General features: G+C 30.4%; 3 protein-coding genes across 3 annotated transcripts; 1 reads left to right on the top strand and 2 right to left on the bottom strand.

The window, feature by feature from the left end:
• Positions 1 to 6,410: 6,410 nt before the first annotated feature.
• On the bottom strand, positions 6,411 to 9,273 carry LOC136781327 (uncharacterized). Its single transcript, XM_066740178.1, has 7 exons — positions 9,208 to 9,273; positions 8,869 to 9,124; positions 8,595 to 8,790; positions 8,178 to 8,290; positions 7,091 to 8,101; positions 6,934 to 7,016; positions 6,411 to 6,875 (listed from the first exon to the last, which is right to left on the bottom strand). Exons 1-7 carry the CDS (start codon positions 9,271 to 9,273, stop codon positions 6,411 to 6,413), a joined length of 2,190 nt encoding a protein of 729 aa, XP_066596275.1.
• Positions 9,274 to 13,697: 4,424 nt separating this feature from the next.
• Positions 13,698 to 16,064, bottom strand: LOC136781326 (putative nuclease HARBI1). Its single transcript, XM_066740177.1, has 5 exons — positions 15,848 to 16,064; positions 14,892 to 15,030; positions 14,627 to 14,652; positions 14,385 to 14,569; positions 13,698 to 14,231 (listed from the first exon to the last, which is right to left on the bottom strand). Exons 1-5 carry the CDS (start codon positions 16,062 to 16,064, stop codon positions 13,698 to 13,700), a joined length of 1,101 nt encoding a protein of 366 aa, XP_066596274.1.
• Positions 16,065 to 17,334: 1,270 nt separating this feature from the next.
• Positions 17,335 to 18,043, top strand: LOC136781325 (uncharacterized). Its single transcript, XM_066740176.1, has 2 exons — positions 17,335 to 17,359; positions 17,469 to 18,043. The coding sequence occupies exons 1-2, from the start codon at positions 17,335 to 17,337 to the stop codon at positions 18,041 to 18,043; spliced, it is 600 nt and encodes a 199-aa protein (XP_066596273.1).

Raw genomic sequence — 18,043 nt, 5'->3', positions numbered from 1 at the left:
TAAACAATAATATCCTTTATTATATTACCACACATATAAACACACAGCAGAGAGGGTTTGGAGTCAAAAAATACTACGGAAGTGACGAACCGTAGGGTCCTTATCTCTGCTGTAAGACAAAAATTTTTGTTCACGGAGCTTTTCAAGTTTCTTCAAAATTCTTAAATAATATCACTAATTAACAAATTTTGTAAAACCCTACTATTTTTGTTTAAAACATTTTTCAAAAAAATCAATACCTTCCGAGATTTGATTATTCGGCAGCCCGAATTTTACATGTTTGATTGGTTATAACTCGATAACTATCCAATATTGAGCTTTGTACCCTTTACATCTTTTGTTCAGTAGGTAATAAGCTACAACATATGTAAAAACCAATTTATTTGACCGGGACCGATTTTCCATATGATTAGTGCGGGGTCCTTTATAGTAACTGTCGGAAATGATAAGGAGGAGCGGTTTAACGCCGGATTTTTGAAAATATAACCCTGAAATCTACAAATAATTATTTGTTCTTCCATTCCGCTACGGATTCACACCGACAAGCAGCGTTAGCCAGCCATCTTGCTTTGTGTTGGAGAGTTGGTTTGTTTAGCGGGGAATGGTGGGGAGAGAGTGGATACCCCTTCTAAAGTGAGAGAGCTAATAAGTCTGTTCTTGTCTAACGCACTGTGAAACTTCTCCGTCGGTAAAACAGTGTAAAACTTGTCTTTCAATAGCTGATTTAGTTTTTCAAAAAAACTTCTACATTTTTAGGTATATTTGTTTCTTCTTGATCTCAAATTAATCATAGAACTTTTCTTTAGCGCTCTATAAGGCCTAATTTTCAATATTATTATGATCAACAAAATTACAAGTATTTATAATTTTTATGAAAATTTTTTGTTTATAATTTTGAGAAACCGAGTTTGTAGCGCGCTTCAGTATAGTCAAAAGAGTAAATTTAATCTCTACAAAAAAGTTCATATTCCTAATAGTTTAGAAGATAAACTTGAATGAGTGTTAGAGTCGCTCAATGACTACGAATAAATATATAGATATTAATAAAATTGTAGGAACATAATATTTTAACTGTAACCTTTCGAAATCTGTCCTGGAGCTGAAAGGTCATCGACCAAATTACTGAGAAAAAAAAGTTTGAAAATTGTGACTTTTAACATACAGTCATATGGGAGATATTATTAAATTATATTTTATTCGAATATAAAAATATAGAGTTTTACGGAAAAAAAGGTACTTCGAACTCATTTTACGCAGATATGATTAATTTAATAAAAATAGCGAGTTATCGAACAAATAAGGAAGATATTAAAATTGCAAAAATGAAAAGCATATAGTATTTCAGTATCGTTATAGTTTCCTGCGCGCATGATTATAAACGTGGCAACTCAGCATTCAAAAAACTAGTGCCAATTTTAAACAGGTCACAAAGTGTATAGGTTGAAAAAGCTGTGAATTTGTAACTTTTGATCTTCCTACATTATCTATTTATTTATTAGGACTTTCGAAATGTTCTATCTTTATGTTTATAAAAAAAAGATTCGTATAAGACATTCGAAAATATGCAACGTTTATAGGGATCGTGCACATCAATACAATGATAGAGAAGTGCCAATGTGTAACTGTATACGTATAAATAAATTACACCCAAAAGCTGCGAAAATTGACCGATAGTTTGTGCTGATAGTATGCATATACACCAATACACATTCTCATCTCACTATCATTGTGTTGATGTTCACGGTCCCTATAATCATTTAATGAGTTTCTGTTGAGAACATTATAAAGAGCGTCATGCGTCGAAGAAACATTAAAATTATTCAATCAATTTTACAATGTAGGAATAATGAAAATCATGGAAACTTAGAATAGTTGTTACGAGAAACATTTCTGCAGTCTAGCAAAAACGACTTAGCATGTTTTCATATAATGCTTATATAAAAAAAGAATGCAGGGGTTGAGTTAATTAATAAAATGCATAACACCAGAAATTATTGAAATATTTTAATTAAAAATATATTCTTCTTCGTACGATAAAAATTATTTACAAAAGTGCTCAAATATTGCAAGAATAACTTTTTTGTTATTTGTAACAAGAGGCTTTCCATTTACACTTTCTCCTAACAGCATAGTCAATCCCACAAAAAACAAGCTTTGCTTGTAAAAAAAGGACGGCAAGTACATAAGTCGTATCTAGTATGATTAATATATAGTAATATAAAATATTTTAATTAAAAAAAAATAGTGAAATCCAAATGTTAGGCAAGTATAAATTTTTTCCATGGCGAAAATTGAAATTTAGAAAAAAGTAAATAGTAATACAAAAATTACTTGCCAGGCCCGTTGTATGCAATCGTATTAAATAGCCACATTTTTAACTTACGAGAAGCAATGCTTATATTGCAAGATAGCAACTTACACATGAATATTACGGACCCTGCAAGTAATTTTTGTATTACTATTTACTTTATTCTAAATTTCAATTTTCGCCATGGAAAAAATTTATACTTGCCTAACATTTGGATTTCACTATTTTTTTTTAATTAAAATATTTTATATTACTATATATTAATCATACTAGATACGACTTATGTACTTGCCGTCCTTTTTTTACAAGCAAAGCTTGTTTTTTGTGGGATCTTATAACGTTTTGTAAGAATATAGGAATTAAAACTAAAAATTGTTTTAACTAATTCAATCTAATAAAACATTTTCCAATGTTCTCATCGTTCCATAATGTAAAGCTTCAATTCGAGATATTAATTTATTAATCTATTAAATATAATATAAAATATTACAATGATGAGTTCTTATCATAATTACACTTTTAGAGGCATTTAACATAGGATTCAATGACTGTTTGAGTTATATTTTCAACATCATATACCCAATATCACATTAAAGCCTTTCGCTTTCAAAAATTTGTTTCTAAATTTACCTTTAAATCCACTTTTTTCTTAGGTGTTACTCTCACTATCATCTTTGCATTATGGCTCTTTCCCTGGTAAACTAGTGACATTTATATATTCTTTTCATTAATATAAACTGTAAAATATATACCAGTTAATGCAATGGAAGTCTATGTTTTTTAGGTATACTGCTTTCAGTTTCTTAAAGTTACACACTGTATGTTCTATTACATGTGAAATATTGAAATTATGAATTCCTTTCATATTTACACATTTACATGATTTTATTATAATTTTCATCAACTATGTTATTTCTAATTCCAAAGTTGTATGCCCAAAATCACCTGCAGGCACTTCACTCTCAAGGATTTTCTTATAAATTAACTCATATTTATCCATCACTTTTTTAGCTGTTAACCTCAACATCAACTTTGAATTATGGCACTTTCTCCAGCACACTAGTGCCATTTATATTTTCCTTTCATTAGTATAAACTAGGAAATACACCAATTTATACAATGGATACCTCTCTTTATTAAATATACAGCTTTCAGTTTCCTAATTTTATTCACCATATGCCTGATCACATGTAAAATATTGCAATCATGAATTCTTTTCATATTTACACATCTACATAAATTTATTATAATTTTCATCAACTATGTGATTTCTAATTCCAAAGTTGTATGCCTAAAATCACCTGCAAGCACTTCACTCTCAAGGATTTTCTTATAAATTAGCTCATATTTATCCATCATTTTCTTAGCTGTTACCGTCAATATCAACTTTGAATTATGGCACTTTCTCCAGCACACTAGTACCATTTATATTTTCCTTTCATTAATATAAACTAGGAAATACACCAATTTATACAATGGAAGCCACTCTTTTGTGGATATACTGCTTTCAGTTTCGCAAAGTTATTCACTGTAAATTCTATTGCATGGAAAATATTAATATGATGACTTCTTTTCATTGTTTCATTTCTAGATGACGTTATCATTAAAATTATGATTTAATTGACTTATATATTTCAAAGGGTTTATGCCCAAAATCACCTGCAAGCCTTTCGCTATTAAAAATTGGTTTCCAAATTAATTTTTTAATTTCTCCACCTTTTCCTTAGGTTTAACTCTCAACATTAACTTTGCATTATGGCTCTTTCTATGGTAAACTGGAATCATTTCTGACTTCTTGTATTAAATATTACAGCTTAACCCTGCACAATGACACAATAAACATGTTATTGTAAATCAATCTGAAATAAAATCTCACTAAGTACCAAAAGATATATTACATATTATATTATAAAAATCAATGTTATTCTTATAAAAAATTAAATTTGAATAATTTTTTTGGTAATAATAATAATTTCTTTCTATTCTGATTGGGGAAGTGTAGGTAAATATATGGTTTTAATACTTTTTTATATTATAATTGAATATTAAATAACGATTAGAAAATATTTATCTGCTTTTCTTTAATCGTAGTAATAAGAAAGATTTATTGTCTCCTGGAAAATTGTTTCTATATATAATATAACCTATCGGACAGTTGAAATCTATATGAGTTTAAAGAAAAGAAAAATTTAAACATGAATGTTGTTATTGATTTCCATACCTGGATGTTTAGCATATGTTTAAACCTCATCTTTCTCTGTTTCATTTACAACCTTCGTTAATCTGCATTCTCCAATGACAGGGTATTTCCCAGAATTGTTATAGCATTTGGCACTGGTTGGCATCAAACTGCAAACTATGAAATAATGCCTATATATAACTTTGTTTTAATTAAACAAATTCTTTTTACAATGTACTTACTTTACATGAAAATGTTTATGTTTATAGCTATTGAGACACTACCGTGTGTCTTAATTATGAGTGAATGTAACAAGATTATCCTTATCTGTTTTATCTGCAATAACCTGCATTTTTGAATAACAGGGTATTTCAATAACCTTTGAAGTACATCTGGAAAGAGAGACTCAACAAAGTAATTGTTATATTTTAATACATGCTTGAGCTGAATTAAAAAATAAATAAATAAACAATTAATTTTTAATTACATACATTTTAAGCGGTTGAATGAGTTACACATACTTTACCATGTGATAATGAACAATTGGCTTATCTTTTTCTTTCGCTAGTAAATTGACATATTATTGAGTCATCAACAGTTAATCACATTTCAAACTACTGTTTCCATTGCTCAACCAGTACTCCGTAGTTGCATTAAACCAAAGCTCTGTTTTCCAGCAACACATGGCAGCACTATCTTCATTATCTATTTTATTATAAAAAGTAGTAATATCCACTGGAACTGTAACTGATTCCTCTTTAACTATGGTAGTACTTTTTGGTGCTTGCATTTTTCCAAGAATTGTTATAGCATTTGGCACTGGTCTGGCATCAAATTGCAAACTATGAAAGGATACCTTGTATATAACTTTGCTTTAATTAAACTAATTTTTTTCACAATGTACTTACTTTTCTTAAAAACGTTTATGTTAATTGCTGTTGAAACACTACCATGTGTGTTGGTTATGAGTGAACGTAACAATCTCATCCTTCTGTTTCATTTACAATTTTCGTTAATCTACATTCTTCAATAACAGGGTATTTCCAAGAATTGTTAGAGCATTTGGCACTGGTATGACTTCAAATCAGAGGTGCATACAAGGAAAATATTTTATTTATAACCTGAAATAAAATCCCACAAAGTACCACAAAATATTAAATTTTAATATATTTTACAATGTTGTGTTACTTATCTGATTCTCCATCAGACTCCTTCATGTATTTATTCCTTTAGTTTGTTTAATTATCTACACTTTGAATTATATCATACTATTTTTATCCCAACAGAGTAATTTTGATTTTGACAGTTCTATCGAAATCGATCGAAATTTAGGGTTATGCCGGTATTGAATATAGCAGGTGAATATAGCAGCCAACTTCAGCCCGAGATATACAGATCAGCCCGAGACATACAGAGAAAAGGGAGAAGAATTTCAACTTCGGCATATATATAGCTAACAGAGTATGAGATCTCTGGATTGCGTGAACCGATTTTAATGTTTATGGGCTCAAATGAAAGCTCGTTCAAAACCATTTTAAGAAAAGCTTTGCTTAAATCATGATAGTGGATTATTCACAAAGAAAAATCGGTTTGAAAATTAGGACAGCCAAACTTGCTGTATAAGAGAGTAGTGCCTCGACGGCCGTATATACATGTCATTATCTACTTTTTTCTGTACTTGCCGTCGAGACACTACCGTGTCTCTTGATCCTTGGATTCCTCCAATGTTACAGGCTTTCCTTAAATGCTCTTCATTTATACCTATTTTTGATAGTCTTGCTTTCATGCATTTAGAAATTAGTATATTATTTAATGAATTATAACATTCTTTTGCTTTAACTAATCTTTCCTTAGAAGAGATTAAAAAATTAATGCTTCTAGTATTGTTTACTATTGCAGTCGTATCGTTACATAACTTCTGAATTAGTTTTTGTAACATAAGTGCATCATTAAGAGCATCATATGGGAAACTAATAAATCTATATTATTTAAGTAGTCATTAGCAAGCTCTTTTTGGCTGAAAGATTTTTTTTGTTTTTTTCTATCTAACAAAATAAATTTAAATACTGGCATTGTGTCACAAAATCCTTTCACAAAAATCTTCAGTTCCTTCAAAAGTTCCACAGATGTAACTAAGTTGATTATTCTGGGAACATCAAATCGAAATCCATTATGCGCTACTAGAACACATGGTTTTCTTAAATGTTTTAAAAAATATAGGAAACTTATTACACCATCTCTAGCAGAAGAAGCTGTAACTTTCTTCGAGTGCACAAACATTTCGTTATTAATTACTTCGATTCCTGTGACATTAGAGGCATGAGGAGACATACATTTAGTTGGCATAATGTACACATTGAAACTATTTTGATCACTTACAGCAGCAATCTACAAGAATAACGTAGAAATATTTTTGAAAGAGAAAAATATGATGTTGAGTCATTACCTGTACAATTACATCTGTTGTCTGCAATCCAGTTGTTTCTATATCAAATGCAACTATTGCACAGTTATCATAGCTCACGTTTTCTAAAAAATAAAAATTAACTGACTATACATAAGTATTGTAATTCTATTAAAAATATTATTTTCAATAAGATTACCGGCTATTATAACTTCGTCAATTAATTCAGAAGTGTTCAGGTAGCCACAACCTGACTCATAAGATACTCCTTCACGATTAGCTAGAGAAGCACTCTTAGATGACCTATCTTTTTTCAAAAAGAGGCGCCTTCTTTTTGTAGAAATATTTCTTTTCTTTTCTGCTTCATAACAGTATTTATTGTATTTTCTTATTCTATATTTCCGTGTATGTTTTCCCGGTGACAAACCTAGCTTTATTAGTAATTCCGGAATAAAACCATATCCTAAGTTTCGTTGGCATACGGCTATTCCCACTCTATAGCAATGTGATTCAGAGTCTCCATAAAAAGATGATTTTGGATGTTTACTGCATATTGTATTATTGAAGCTTTCGTTACTTTGGCTTGACGCACATTGAGCTATTTGAGGTGCACAATTAATGAAAGGTTTAATTATTTTGTCTAATTTATCTCGTAAATTAAAATCTGTTAGGCATTTGCCATCTTTAAAATATTTAAATATATGTATGTTTTTATCATCTTTTTCACAATAAGGACCACAATTATTATGCTCTCCAAATGCGTGTGGTATAATATTTTCTAAAGCTATTTTAGCTTTAATATCAGATCCTTTATTTTGCTTCACAGCCAATGCAAATACCTTAATAAAATAATCTCGCAGTGTAGCACTTAGTTTCATCTCATACAATTTACTATTGAATGTCTTAGCTACATGGTTAAAATCAGACCATTTTTGTATAACATAAGGAGAAAGTCTTCTTAATGCAGCTATGGAAGAGGAATCGTCATCGCCAATAATAGTTTGTACCCTACAATTTGTTTCAATTAAATTATTATTACGCAAAACTATTTCCACAGCCATATCACTTTCCATAGATTTTGAAGACCCATAATGATTTTTTCTACATGAGTGTTCCTTTACATGTTTTTGTTTGCATTTGTTACAGCAAATGTTACGCGTTGCATAAGCCAAAACCTTCTTAGAATAATAACCCATCAGAGAACCATGTCCTATGTAAGTGAACATAATTAAGTATATATATGTATAATAATTAAAACTTAGGAATCATTATTATTAACTATTTACCACTTAGACTATTATGTTGACGTCCTCTTTTTGTCCATGCAGCATCGTATGAAGCAACCAAATTGATAGGATCATTATTATTGTTTATATCAATATCACATTGTTCTTCAGGGCTGTTTAAAATGAATATAAAAAACTAATAAGTTTTACATCAATGATGGAGTGGATTGTTATTAGTTGGAAGTAGAAGTTTAATTAAAAATGCTGTATAATCTTAAAATAATACATTGTATAAATTATAGAATTTTTATATTTTAATTATATTAAAATCTTTGCTTTAATTGAAACTAATCTTATTGTGTTAAACTAATCGCAAGTAGAATCGTATTCATGATAATAAATTCATTGCATTACAGTAACAATTTTTAGTTTAACTTCATGATTTATATTTTTCCTAAAAATGATATATAGCCTTACTTTTCTTTCTGATGTTGAAATGTTAAATATTTTTCAGCTTCTATTGCATCTACGCATGACTTATTAGCTACCTCTTCAATAACAGGGCCAACACACCTTTCATAACGTTTCAGTGATTTGTCTGTTACTGATGGAACGTTGAGTGCTAATAAAAGAGTGTTTATTTTTATTTCTCCTATACCAGCATCTAGCATACCTATATATATTACCAACATTACATACAATTTTTCTAAACTAGGATAATATCTATCAACTGTCAATCTTTATTACTTACCTATTGCTAATTTTAAATTAGAATCAAAATAAAAGTTTTTTGCTTTTCTCGAAGTCTCCACTTGGACCATATTCAAACATGACTGACATTTTACCAACCACTTGCTTGCAATACCATATTGTTTTTCTACTTGTATATCACGCAAGGAAATTGCAGAATTACAATTGTTACACCAGAGATCTTCAGCTACTTTGTTAACATCAATAATTCTGCGACCTTCGCAATGATTTTCCTTATCTTCATTGCTCTCATTAATCTATAAACAATGTCAAATGAATTAAAGTCTTTTAATTCATTTTAAGCAGGCATTATTAACTTTTTCAGATTCTTTAATCGTACCTTGATTTGTGAAGGCTTTATACGTCGATCATGCTTCCCTTCGGTGCTGGATAAAAACATTTCCATTTTGCGAGCACAATTTATCAGAAATATACTTTCCTTTCTTTTTTCCAACTCTTCCACGTATATTGTGAACATTTTTCGACATTTGCGTACAGAAAACAAAATAGATATTGTAAAACCATACAAGTTCTTTTTAATTGAGATTTAAGTAGAGCTAAGCCGGCTAGAGCTAACCTGTCAACCATCCTATCCTCGATAACTTGAAGAATATCTTGGCGCAATACGCGACGTTGCCGTTTTTCATGCGTTAGGGGCGTATCATGAAGTATTGGGATACAAATTTATTTCGCTTTTTTATACTTTCTAAATATTGCATTGTTTATTTATTGCGTACAATAAATAAAAACATTTTAAACATATATAAAGACATTTCAATAAATGTATTAAAAGAAATTGTAATTACCCCATTCAGGGCCCCCACTTTATACAGCATCATGCGCCAGAGCCACCTTGTAGAGTAATTAGGGCCTATTCAGGTGTGGAAATTTTAGCTGTCATTAGTAGCATTATTCTAATCAACAAAATGTAAATAATAAATTTCCAATTTGTTTTGCTAAAGGTAAAGAAAGAAGTATAATAATCATTAATAATTTTCACTTTTTATATAATATATTAATTTTCTTACATAATTTCTCTTAATAACATATTATTTACAGATTAAACAATGGATTATATGAATTTATGGAATATTTTATTTGAAAATGATGAGGAGGAAGATGATGTATTATTGTATAGCACAATGCTTCGTGAACAGTTTCGTAACAGTTCATAGCGCGCGAACGCGTGAAACAGCTGTTCTCCTAAAATTGAAGAAGGTGCTTGATTACATTTACGTTGATTTTTCTGAAGTGAGTACGTATAAGAGATGACATAATAATAATTATAATAGAAGGTCTTAAATATTTAACTATTTAAACAATTAATATTTAATTTATTTCAGTGTTTAATAAATACATGTAAAAATAGAAATGGAGGAAATTATTTTTTTTGACAAAGAAAATGGTAAAAGATATTCAATTAAAGTTACAAAATCTGATGCTGTCAGAGCCAGAAATGGTATGTTACGTATTTAATGCTAATTCTTTTTTGTACCTAACAGTCACATTTAAAATTTATGCGTTTTCCTTGTTTCATATGAATAATTTCTATAACATTATATTAATCTTTGTATGTAGATACACATTTTGCTAATGCCTTATTAAATTCTGCTCGTCAACAATGGATGTTCAATAATGAAGCAGGTAAATGTTTGTAAAACATTGTAAGTCATTTGTATGCAATGCATATTGACAAATTAATGTTCATAATTTTACTTAATTTGCAACTTTATTTATTTAAAGGACCTAGCACGTTAGAATATCAATTTGAACGTCAAGATAGTTTCAATTTTGACGATTCTAATTCAATTATACCACATGATCCAACATCAGCCAACAGATCACCAAGTACAGTAATATCTCATGACAGATCATTAACAGTGATATCTAATTCTAGAAATTTAGAAGCTGAAGAAGGTGATGAATTACTAGATGGTAATTAAATTTATACTTTACAAAATTAAGTACTAAATATTATTTGTACTATGTTAAAGTTAATTATTGAGATAGTTTCAATAAAGTAATTAATATTTTTATTTATTTGGAGATTCAGGCTCTGGTTTTTCCCACATTAAATGGAGTCATGAAGCAGTACTACTCTTGATAGAAGAATTCAGGAAAAAAGAAAATAATATAAATACAGGAAAGATTAGCCAAAAAAGAGCATGGGAGGAAATAGCAGAAACAATTAAAGAAAAAGGTAATGAGTTCACAGGAAGACAATGCATGACACGGTTTAACACTATGAAGCGAACATTTAAAGGAATTAAAGATCACAATAATCGTTCAGGCAATTCAAATAAAAATTGGAGATATTTTGATGTAGGTTTTTATATTGATTTAAAATTTTTTATTTATATATATTATTTACCTGTTTTCCAAATATTAGAGAAGTACATAAAATGTCATATTTCATTGCAATTACTTTAATACATGTATTTTACAATTTTTTCAGCTTATGCAAAGTCTAATTGGTGAAAAACCATTCATGATGCCATTGTCAACCATTTCATCGACAGGTAAAACAACAAATTCGTCAGCTGAGTCTCCATCTACAAGAAATAATAAAGAAAATGTGAATTCCATATCTCGTAAGTTAAAATATTATTTTCTTTAAAGAACAACAGGAATAATGAAAAATTTTCTTGACATTCTACAAATTGAATAATATAATAGTACACTATGAAAATTTTTATATCAAAATTTTGCAACAAATTATTGTCATATGAAAAAGCATTTCGATTTACTCATGACGATTTAGTACGTTTGCTATAATTTTGTTTTGAATTCAATATACATATACTTATACTTACATATGCAATTTTATATAGGTAAACGTAAATCTTTTGAGTTAGATTTATTAGAAGAGATGAAAAAAGCCGAGGAGAATAAGCAACAGCGTCATCAAGAAAACATGACATTGCGAGAAAAACTACTAGAGAAATTAGAAGAAATATTAAAATGTAATTGGTAATAATTATCAACAATATCAGATAATGCGAAAAAATATATTAACAGATTTATATTTGCAGAGTAAAAACAATGAAGATATATTTGACGAGGGTCCTTTGCTGCAATCACCTAAATAATTTTAAAGTTTATTTCGTATTAATTGTTTTCTATTCATTTTATAAAAGTTTATAATAGAGATTAATTTTGTTTGATTAAATGTAAAGTGCAGATTTTTATTTAAATATTACGTTAAAGATTAATATACAGGGTGTAACGAAACGACCGCCTTTTCTCGTAACTGGAGGTTCGGGGTGACCATCCAAATGCACGTGTAAAATTTTGTTCGAATCGTTCAAGGGGTTTAAAAGTTATTTCCATTTAAAACTCACCCTTTTTCGGTCCTTTTCGAACGACTTTAACTGTGCATAATAAAGTGGAGAAAGTGAAAAAACAATTGACGAACACCCCACTAGAATGTAAAAATTATCGATCGCGCGCGATAATACATTTGCTATTTATTTCATTAATTTGGCTATTAGATTAATTTTAAAAATAGCAAAATCCTTTTCATTACAATTCCAAATCAATTCAATACAAGTATCATTGACTGAATTGATGGAAAGAGGGAGAAGATAGAATGAAAAGGAAAGTATTAAAGCTAAGATGTCACGCGACTGCACTGATAATTTAATAGGAAACACATCAAGGCATTTTCTTTCTACAAACGAAGGTAAAAAGAATTATTTAAAATCAATTCATTGATGATAGAAAAAATTAAACTTACCCATTATTGTTCTCCAAGTTCCTTTACACCGAAGTTTTTGAAAAAGATTCAAACTGGCTCCTCGATGATTTCCAGAATGCACACTTTCATTGATTTTGCATTTAAGAACTCGCGAATTTAAGCAAATTAGGTGTTAACCTACGTTTCTTCAAAACACCGGTTAATTTGACACTTTTTGAACTGTTTGAAGTAGGCTGAAAAGAGAGACACAGAGAGATAGAATAATCAATAATTCGTTTCGACCACTCTTAATCACCCTACTTCAAACAGTTCAAAAGTGTCAAATTCTCCAGTGTTTTGAAGAAACGTAGGTTAATACCTAATTTGTTTAAATTCACAAGTGTTTAAATGCAAAATCAGTGATAGTGTGCTTTCTGGAAATCATCGAGGAGCCAGTTTGAAGCTTTTTCAAAAACTTCGATTTAAAGGAACTTGCAGAACATTTAATGGGTGAGTTTAGTTTTCTCCTTCATCAATGTATTGATTTTGAATCATTCCCTTTAGCTTCGTTAGTAGAAAGAGAATGCCCTCATGCATTGTCTATTAAGTTATCATTGCGCTCGCGCGATATCTTAGCTTTTGATACTTTCCTTTACATTGCGTCAACTCGCTCTTTCCATCAAATCAGTCAATGATGCTTGTACTGAATTGAATTGGAATTGTAATATAAAGGATTTTGTTATTTTTAAAATTAATCTAATAGCCAGATTAAAGAATTAAATAGCAAAAGTATTACCGCACGCGATCGATAATTTTAACATTCTAGCTGGGTGCTCATCAATTGTTTTTCACTTTCTCCACTTTCCATTATGCAGTTAAAGTCGTTCGAAAAGGACTGAAAAAGGGTGATTTTTAAATAGAAATAACTTTTAAACCTCTTGAACGATTCGAACGAAATTTTACACGTGCACTCAGTTTGTCACCCCGAACCTCCAGTTACGAGAAAAGGCGGTCGTTTCGTTACACCCTGTATATATATATATATATATATATATATGTAATAGAATATTTTACAACACATCACAAATTAATAAAAATGTTGCAGTAGAACACAGTTGATGTATTAACTTTTAACTGCATATAATAATTACTTCTTAAATATCTCTCATTTGCAAACGTACACAAATTAAATCTCTTTTTGTTATAGCTGTTTGGAGTACATTGCAATTATTGCTTTGTAATGAATAATTTTCATGAGTATCCGCAGCATTTACATCATTTATATGTAATTCATCGTTTTGCATGATACAGATGTTATGGAGCACACAGCATGCAAGTATGTGCATAGGAATAAGGTCTGTACGATTCATTACGAATAAATTTAGGAGGCTACGGAATCTTCCTTTTAAAAGACCAAATGCCCTTTCGATACAGATCCTTGCAGACGAGTGGCAAAAATTATAGTTTTTTTGTCGTTGGGTGAGATGGCCGTTATCTCTGTAGGGAACGAGAAGATTTTCGTGAAGCTTGTAAGCTGAGTCACCAACTATATGGCTGTCATTGGGAAATTTTTCAAGATCACCTAAATAATTTTGAATCTCCGACTGCCTTAAAACCCGTTGATCATGCACTGATCCTACCTGCCCTGTGTAAATATGGATGAATCTGCATCTTTGGTCACAAACAGCCTTTAAAAAAAATGGGACAAAATCAAAATTTATACTATGGTTTATACGTCTTCAAACTTAAATAATTTTAAATATATTTAAATCCAGGAGGAATAGCACAATTAGGTATGATTCCACCTACATTATAAAGGATTCAAATATTAATTTACATACTTGAAGCTGTATTGAATGATATCCTTTTCGATTCACATACGAGGCAGGATTATCTTTCGGCGCAGGTATATGGATGTGTGTACCATCTATGGCACCAATTATCCTAGGAAAACCACTTATATTTTTGAAGCCAACTGCTATTTCTTCAATATAACTTCCTGATGGCCACTTAATAAAATTAGGTGCTATTTTTACGAGTGCGTTAACAACACGTCGGGTAACGTACAGCGATGTACTTCTACCATCGTGGAATCTTTCACATATGGATCTAAAGAAAAGGAATTAACTACATGCATAAACCCATTTTACCTCTAAATATTTCAATTTATTTAATTGATTGCTAGAACGTGTTACGACATTGTGTATGTTTTGTATGATGCATTAAAATTGTTTTTACATTAAAATCAGCGAGATAATTATAATCTTCCATGTAACTTTTTCTTAATAACAATAAAGAATGTTATTAAGAGAAGCTGAAGGCTATTACATACATTAAACTTATCTTACCTAAAGGAATCAGGAGTACCAAGTCTCCATAGGGCAAGAAGGAATTGGGTACGGGGACAAATCATAGGAGCTCCAACTATTTTTCTTTTTAAATCATATTCAATCATGCTTAGAATATGATTAAAAGTTTCAGGATACATTCCAAACCCATAAATATAATTAATAAAATGTTGCAATAATAAACAAAGAAACATGATTTAAAATTTTTATTATCATGAATTATGTATACAAGTTATCATAAAATAAATAGCTTGAGGTATTTTCCTTTCGACTTTTATTGATAGATGGATCTTATACAGGGTGAGGCACTTAAGCCGCCCCAGAATACGAATGCCGAAAGAGGTGTATCTCTTTAACTAAAACAGATATTCAATTTTTCCATAGGACATTTTCGAAGCCTCTTGTTATTTGCTTTCAGAAAGGTTCTATGCAAAAATTGAATATCTTTTATAGGTGAAGAGATACGCGCCTTTCTGCATCCATATTCTGGGGCGGCTTAAGTGCCTCACCCTGTATATATTCTATAGCAAATTGAAATGAAAATGCAGTTAGTATTAATATATAAATTTTTTTTTATTATTTCCGTATTTCATGGCAGTATAAATATAATAAGGATCTCCGGTAAAGCGAGATAGGTCATTTTGACGTCATTAGGATTAATTTTGCTACTGGTATCCTTTCTGAATATGTTATTAAAATTAAAAAATCTATTAGAACTCCTAAAGAAATGAAAAATTAATTCTTTTCAACTGTAGTTTATAATATGGAGTTCCAAAACTATCCTAAGAACTTTTTTGTACTTTAGCTGGGAGCATGAAATTTAATTGATTATCGCCATTAATTATATAGTAATCGTATTTTTTTTACAGGAGCCAAAAATACAGCCATTTATACCTTACTTCAAAAGGAATTATTCACAATTCCTATAGTTTTTAAAAAGAATTATTTAATTAAATACCTGAAATTGCATTTAAATTGGTCCTTGGTAAACTTGGTTACCACCTCTTCGACATACTTCTCTATTCGCGGAACGTATAATTTTTGCTTATAATTGCTGCATAAACCCTGCAGCAATTTAAAATTAATTTCATCATCTTCTGAGGATGATGATGAATCCATAATTTCATCAACTACTGCTACAATAGCAGGTATTTTTGGAGTCATGGAATCCATTTTTAAAAGTAGCGCTACCTTTCGTTCGGAGAGCTATTTCAGCGCTATCGCTGCTATCTGCTATCAACGCACTACCTCGAAAGCAATAGCAATCGTAGTGCGGAATTATGACGTCACCACTACAAAAAATAACGTCACGGTAGCATTTATTAGCGCTACTTAGGCTGCCTTCGTTTATTAACTGCGAGTACACAGTGGGAAATTGAATCGTGTGTGGTTCGTCTAGCTTCACTCTGTAATTTAACATGGAAAATGATATACTACACTATAGTTAAAAGCACACACGATTCAATTTCCCACTGTGTACTATAACTCTACAATGTATGTCACGTAAAATATAGGTTTTCAGTACTGGCAGTACATAAACGAACGCAGCTTTAGCACCTCCCTGAACAGTTAATAGCACTGTGTAGCGCAAAGTAGCGTCTCCGTGAACGCACCCTTAATATTTACCTTTTGTTGATTAGAATAATGCCACTAATGACAGCTAAAATTTCCACACCTGAATAGGCCCTAATTACTCTACTTAAATCTGGATCCGGATTCACTTTCGCGAAAGCCTCCTCACTAGATCCGGATTAGTTTAGGGTGATCTAGTATTTTTTTTTCGTAAGTTGCGACACTGCGGTAAGTTTGATCCGAGATCTGGATCTAATCCCTGTAAATAAACGTCCCTGGTCGGATTGGATCGGATCGGATTAACATGGCGGCGTCTATGGTCTGCTAGAGTGATGTGTCAAAATGACATTTAATATCAGTAGATCGAAGAACTGGAATATTAGCAATCAATGAATAATGAAGAGGTGCTCTCCAAGCGACAGAATATACTTATGCTGTTGTAATACACATTGATGCAGTTATTAATTCAGATGAGTATAAATTTCACTATTATATATTTAGAATTTATTGGAGTACGAGATTCTTTGTGGTTTCTATGATTCTTACAGGTAGTTTCCTTTATTGCAATCTTTGAGATGCCTATCAAATGAGGAAAATGGGTTAGATAGGATAATTAGGAGAGATAAGAAACTAAACGAAAGGACTGCAATTTGAAGAAAAATGCAAGAATTGTCCAACATTTGTTTATTTGAAGTTTAAGTGCAGCCTCCATTACTTGAACTATACAATTTTAGCCCATGGTTAATTTAAACTTGTTTAAATTAAACGGCCTTAAAGGTAAGAATCACTTTTTCTTATTATATTAATTCGTATGTCTTAACCGATTGAAGGAAAGCTAATACAATAGCAGTAAAAGAACGGGAAATATATAATGGATAATACAGTGGAATTAAATGGTGAGTAATATGTAACTATATATTAAAAATTGGCAAATAGTTACTATATATATATATATATTATTTGATAAAATATGTTAATGAATTTTTATATTAATTTTGATATAAGGTAAATACCAGTGGGATGAAAATTCCACTAAACTCTTAATTGAAGAAGTGAGAAGTAATTTCGGCAGGCTGGAAAATAATCGAATAATCCAAAAAACTGTTTGGAATGAAATAGCAGTTAAGTTTAGGGAAAGAGGCTATAATATAACTAGTAATCAGTGCAATATTAAATTTAAGAATTTAAAAAAAAAATATAAGGAGATTAAAGATATTTTATCTCAGACTGGCGGTGCTCCAGTCTACTGGCAGCATTTTGAAATAATGGATGAACTTTTGAGACCATTACCTGAGATAACCCCCATCTCATTAGGTTCAAGCACCAGTGGATTCAGGCTCTCAGAGCAAGCAAATATTAATAACCATAGGAGGAGAGAGGATGACAGTTCCAGCGAGGATGAAATACAATACCTGTCTGGGAATGAAAATAGAAATAGACCAAGAAGGAGGAGACAACGAACAAGTAGTATAACAAATCAAGACTTATACGAACAAAGAGAAAGACATCATGCAGAAAATATGGAAATTAAAAAACAATTTTTAAATCTATTTCAACAATATTTAAATAAAGATCATTAA

This window comes from Prorops nasuta, unplaced genomic scaffold (assembly GCF_024137725.1).
Source record: "Prorops nasuta isolate Cenicafe-Biocafe unplaced genomic scaffold, Cenicafe_Pnas_1.2 PNAS00022, whole genome shotgun sequence".
In the NCBI taxonomy this organism is placed as follows: domain Eukaryota; kingdom Metazoa; phylum Arthropoda; class Insecta; order Hymenoptera; family Bethylidae; genus Prorops; species Prorops nasuta.
This window is presented reverse-complemented; position numbering and strand designations above follow the sequence as displayed.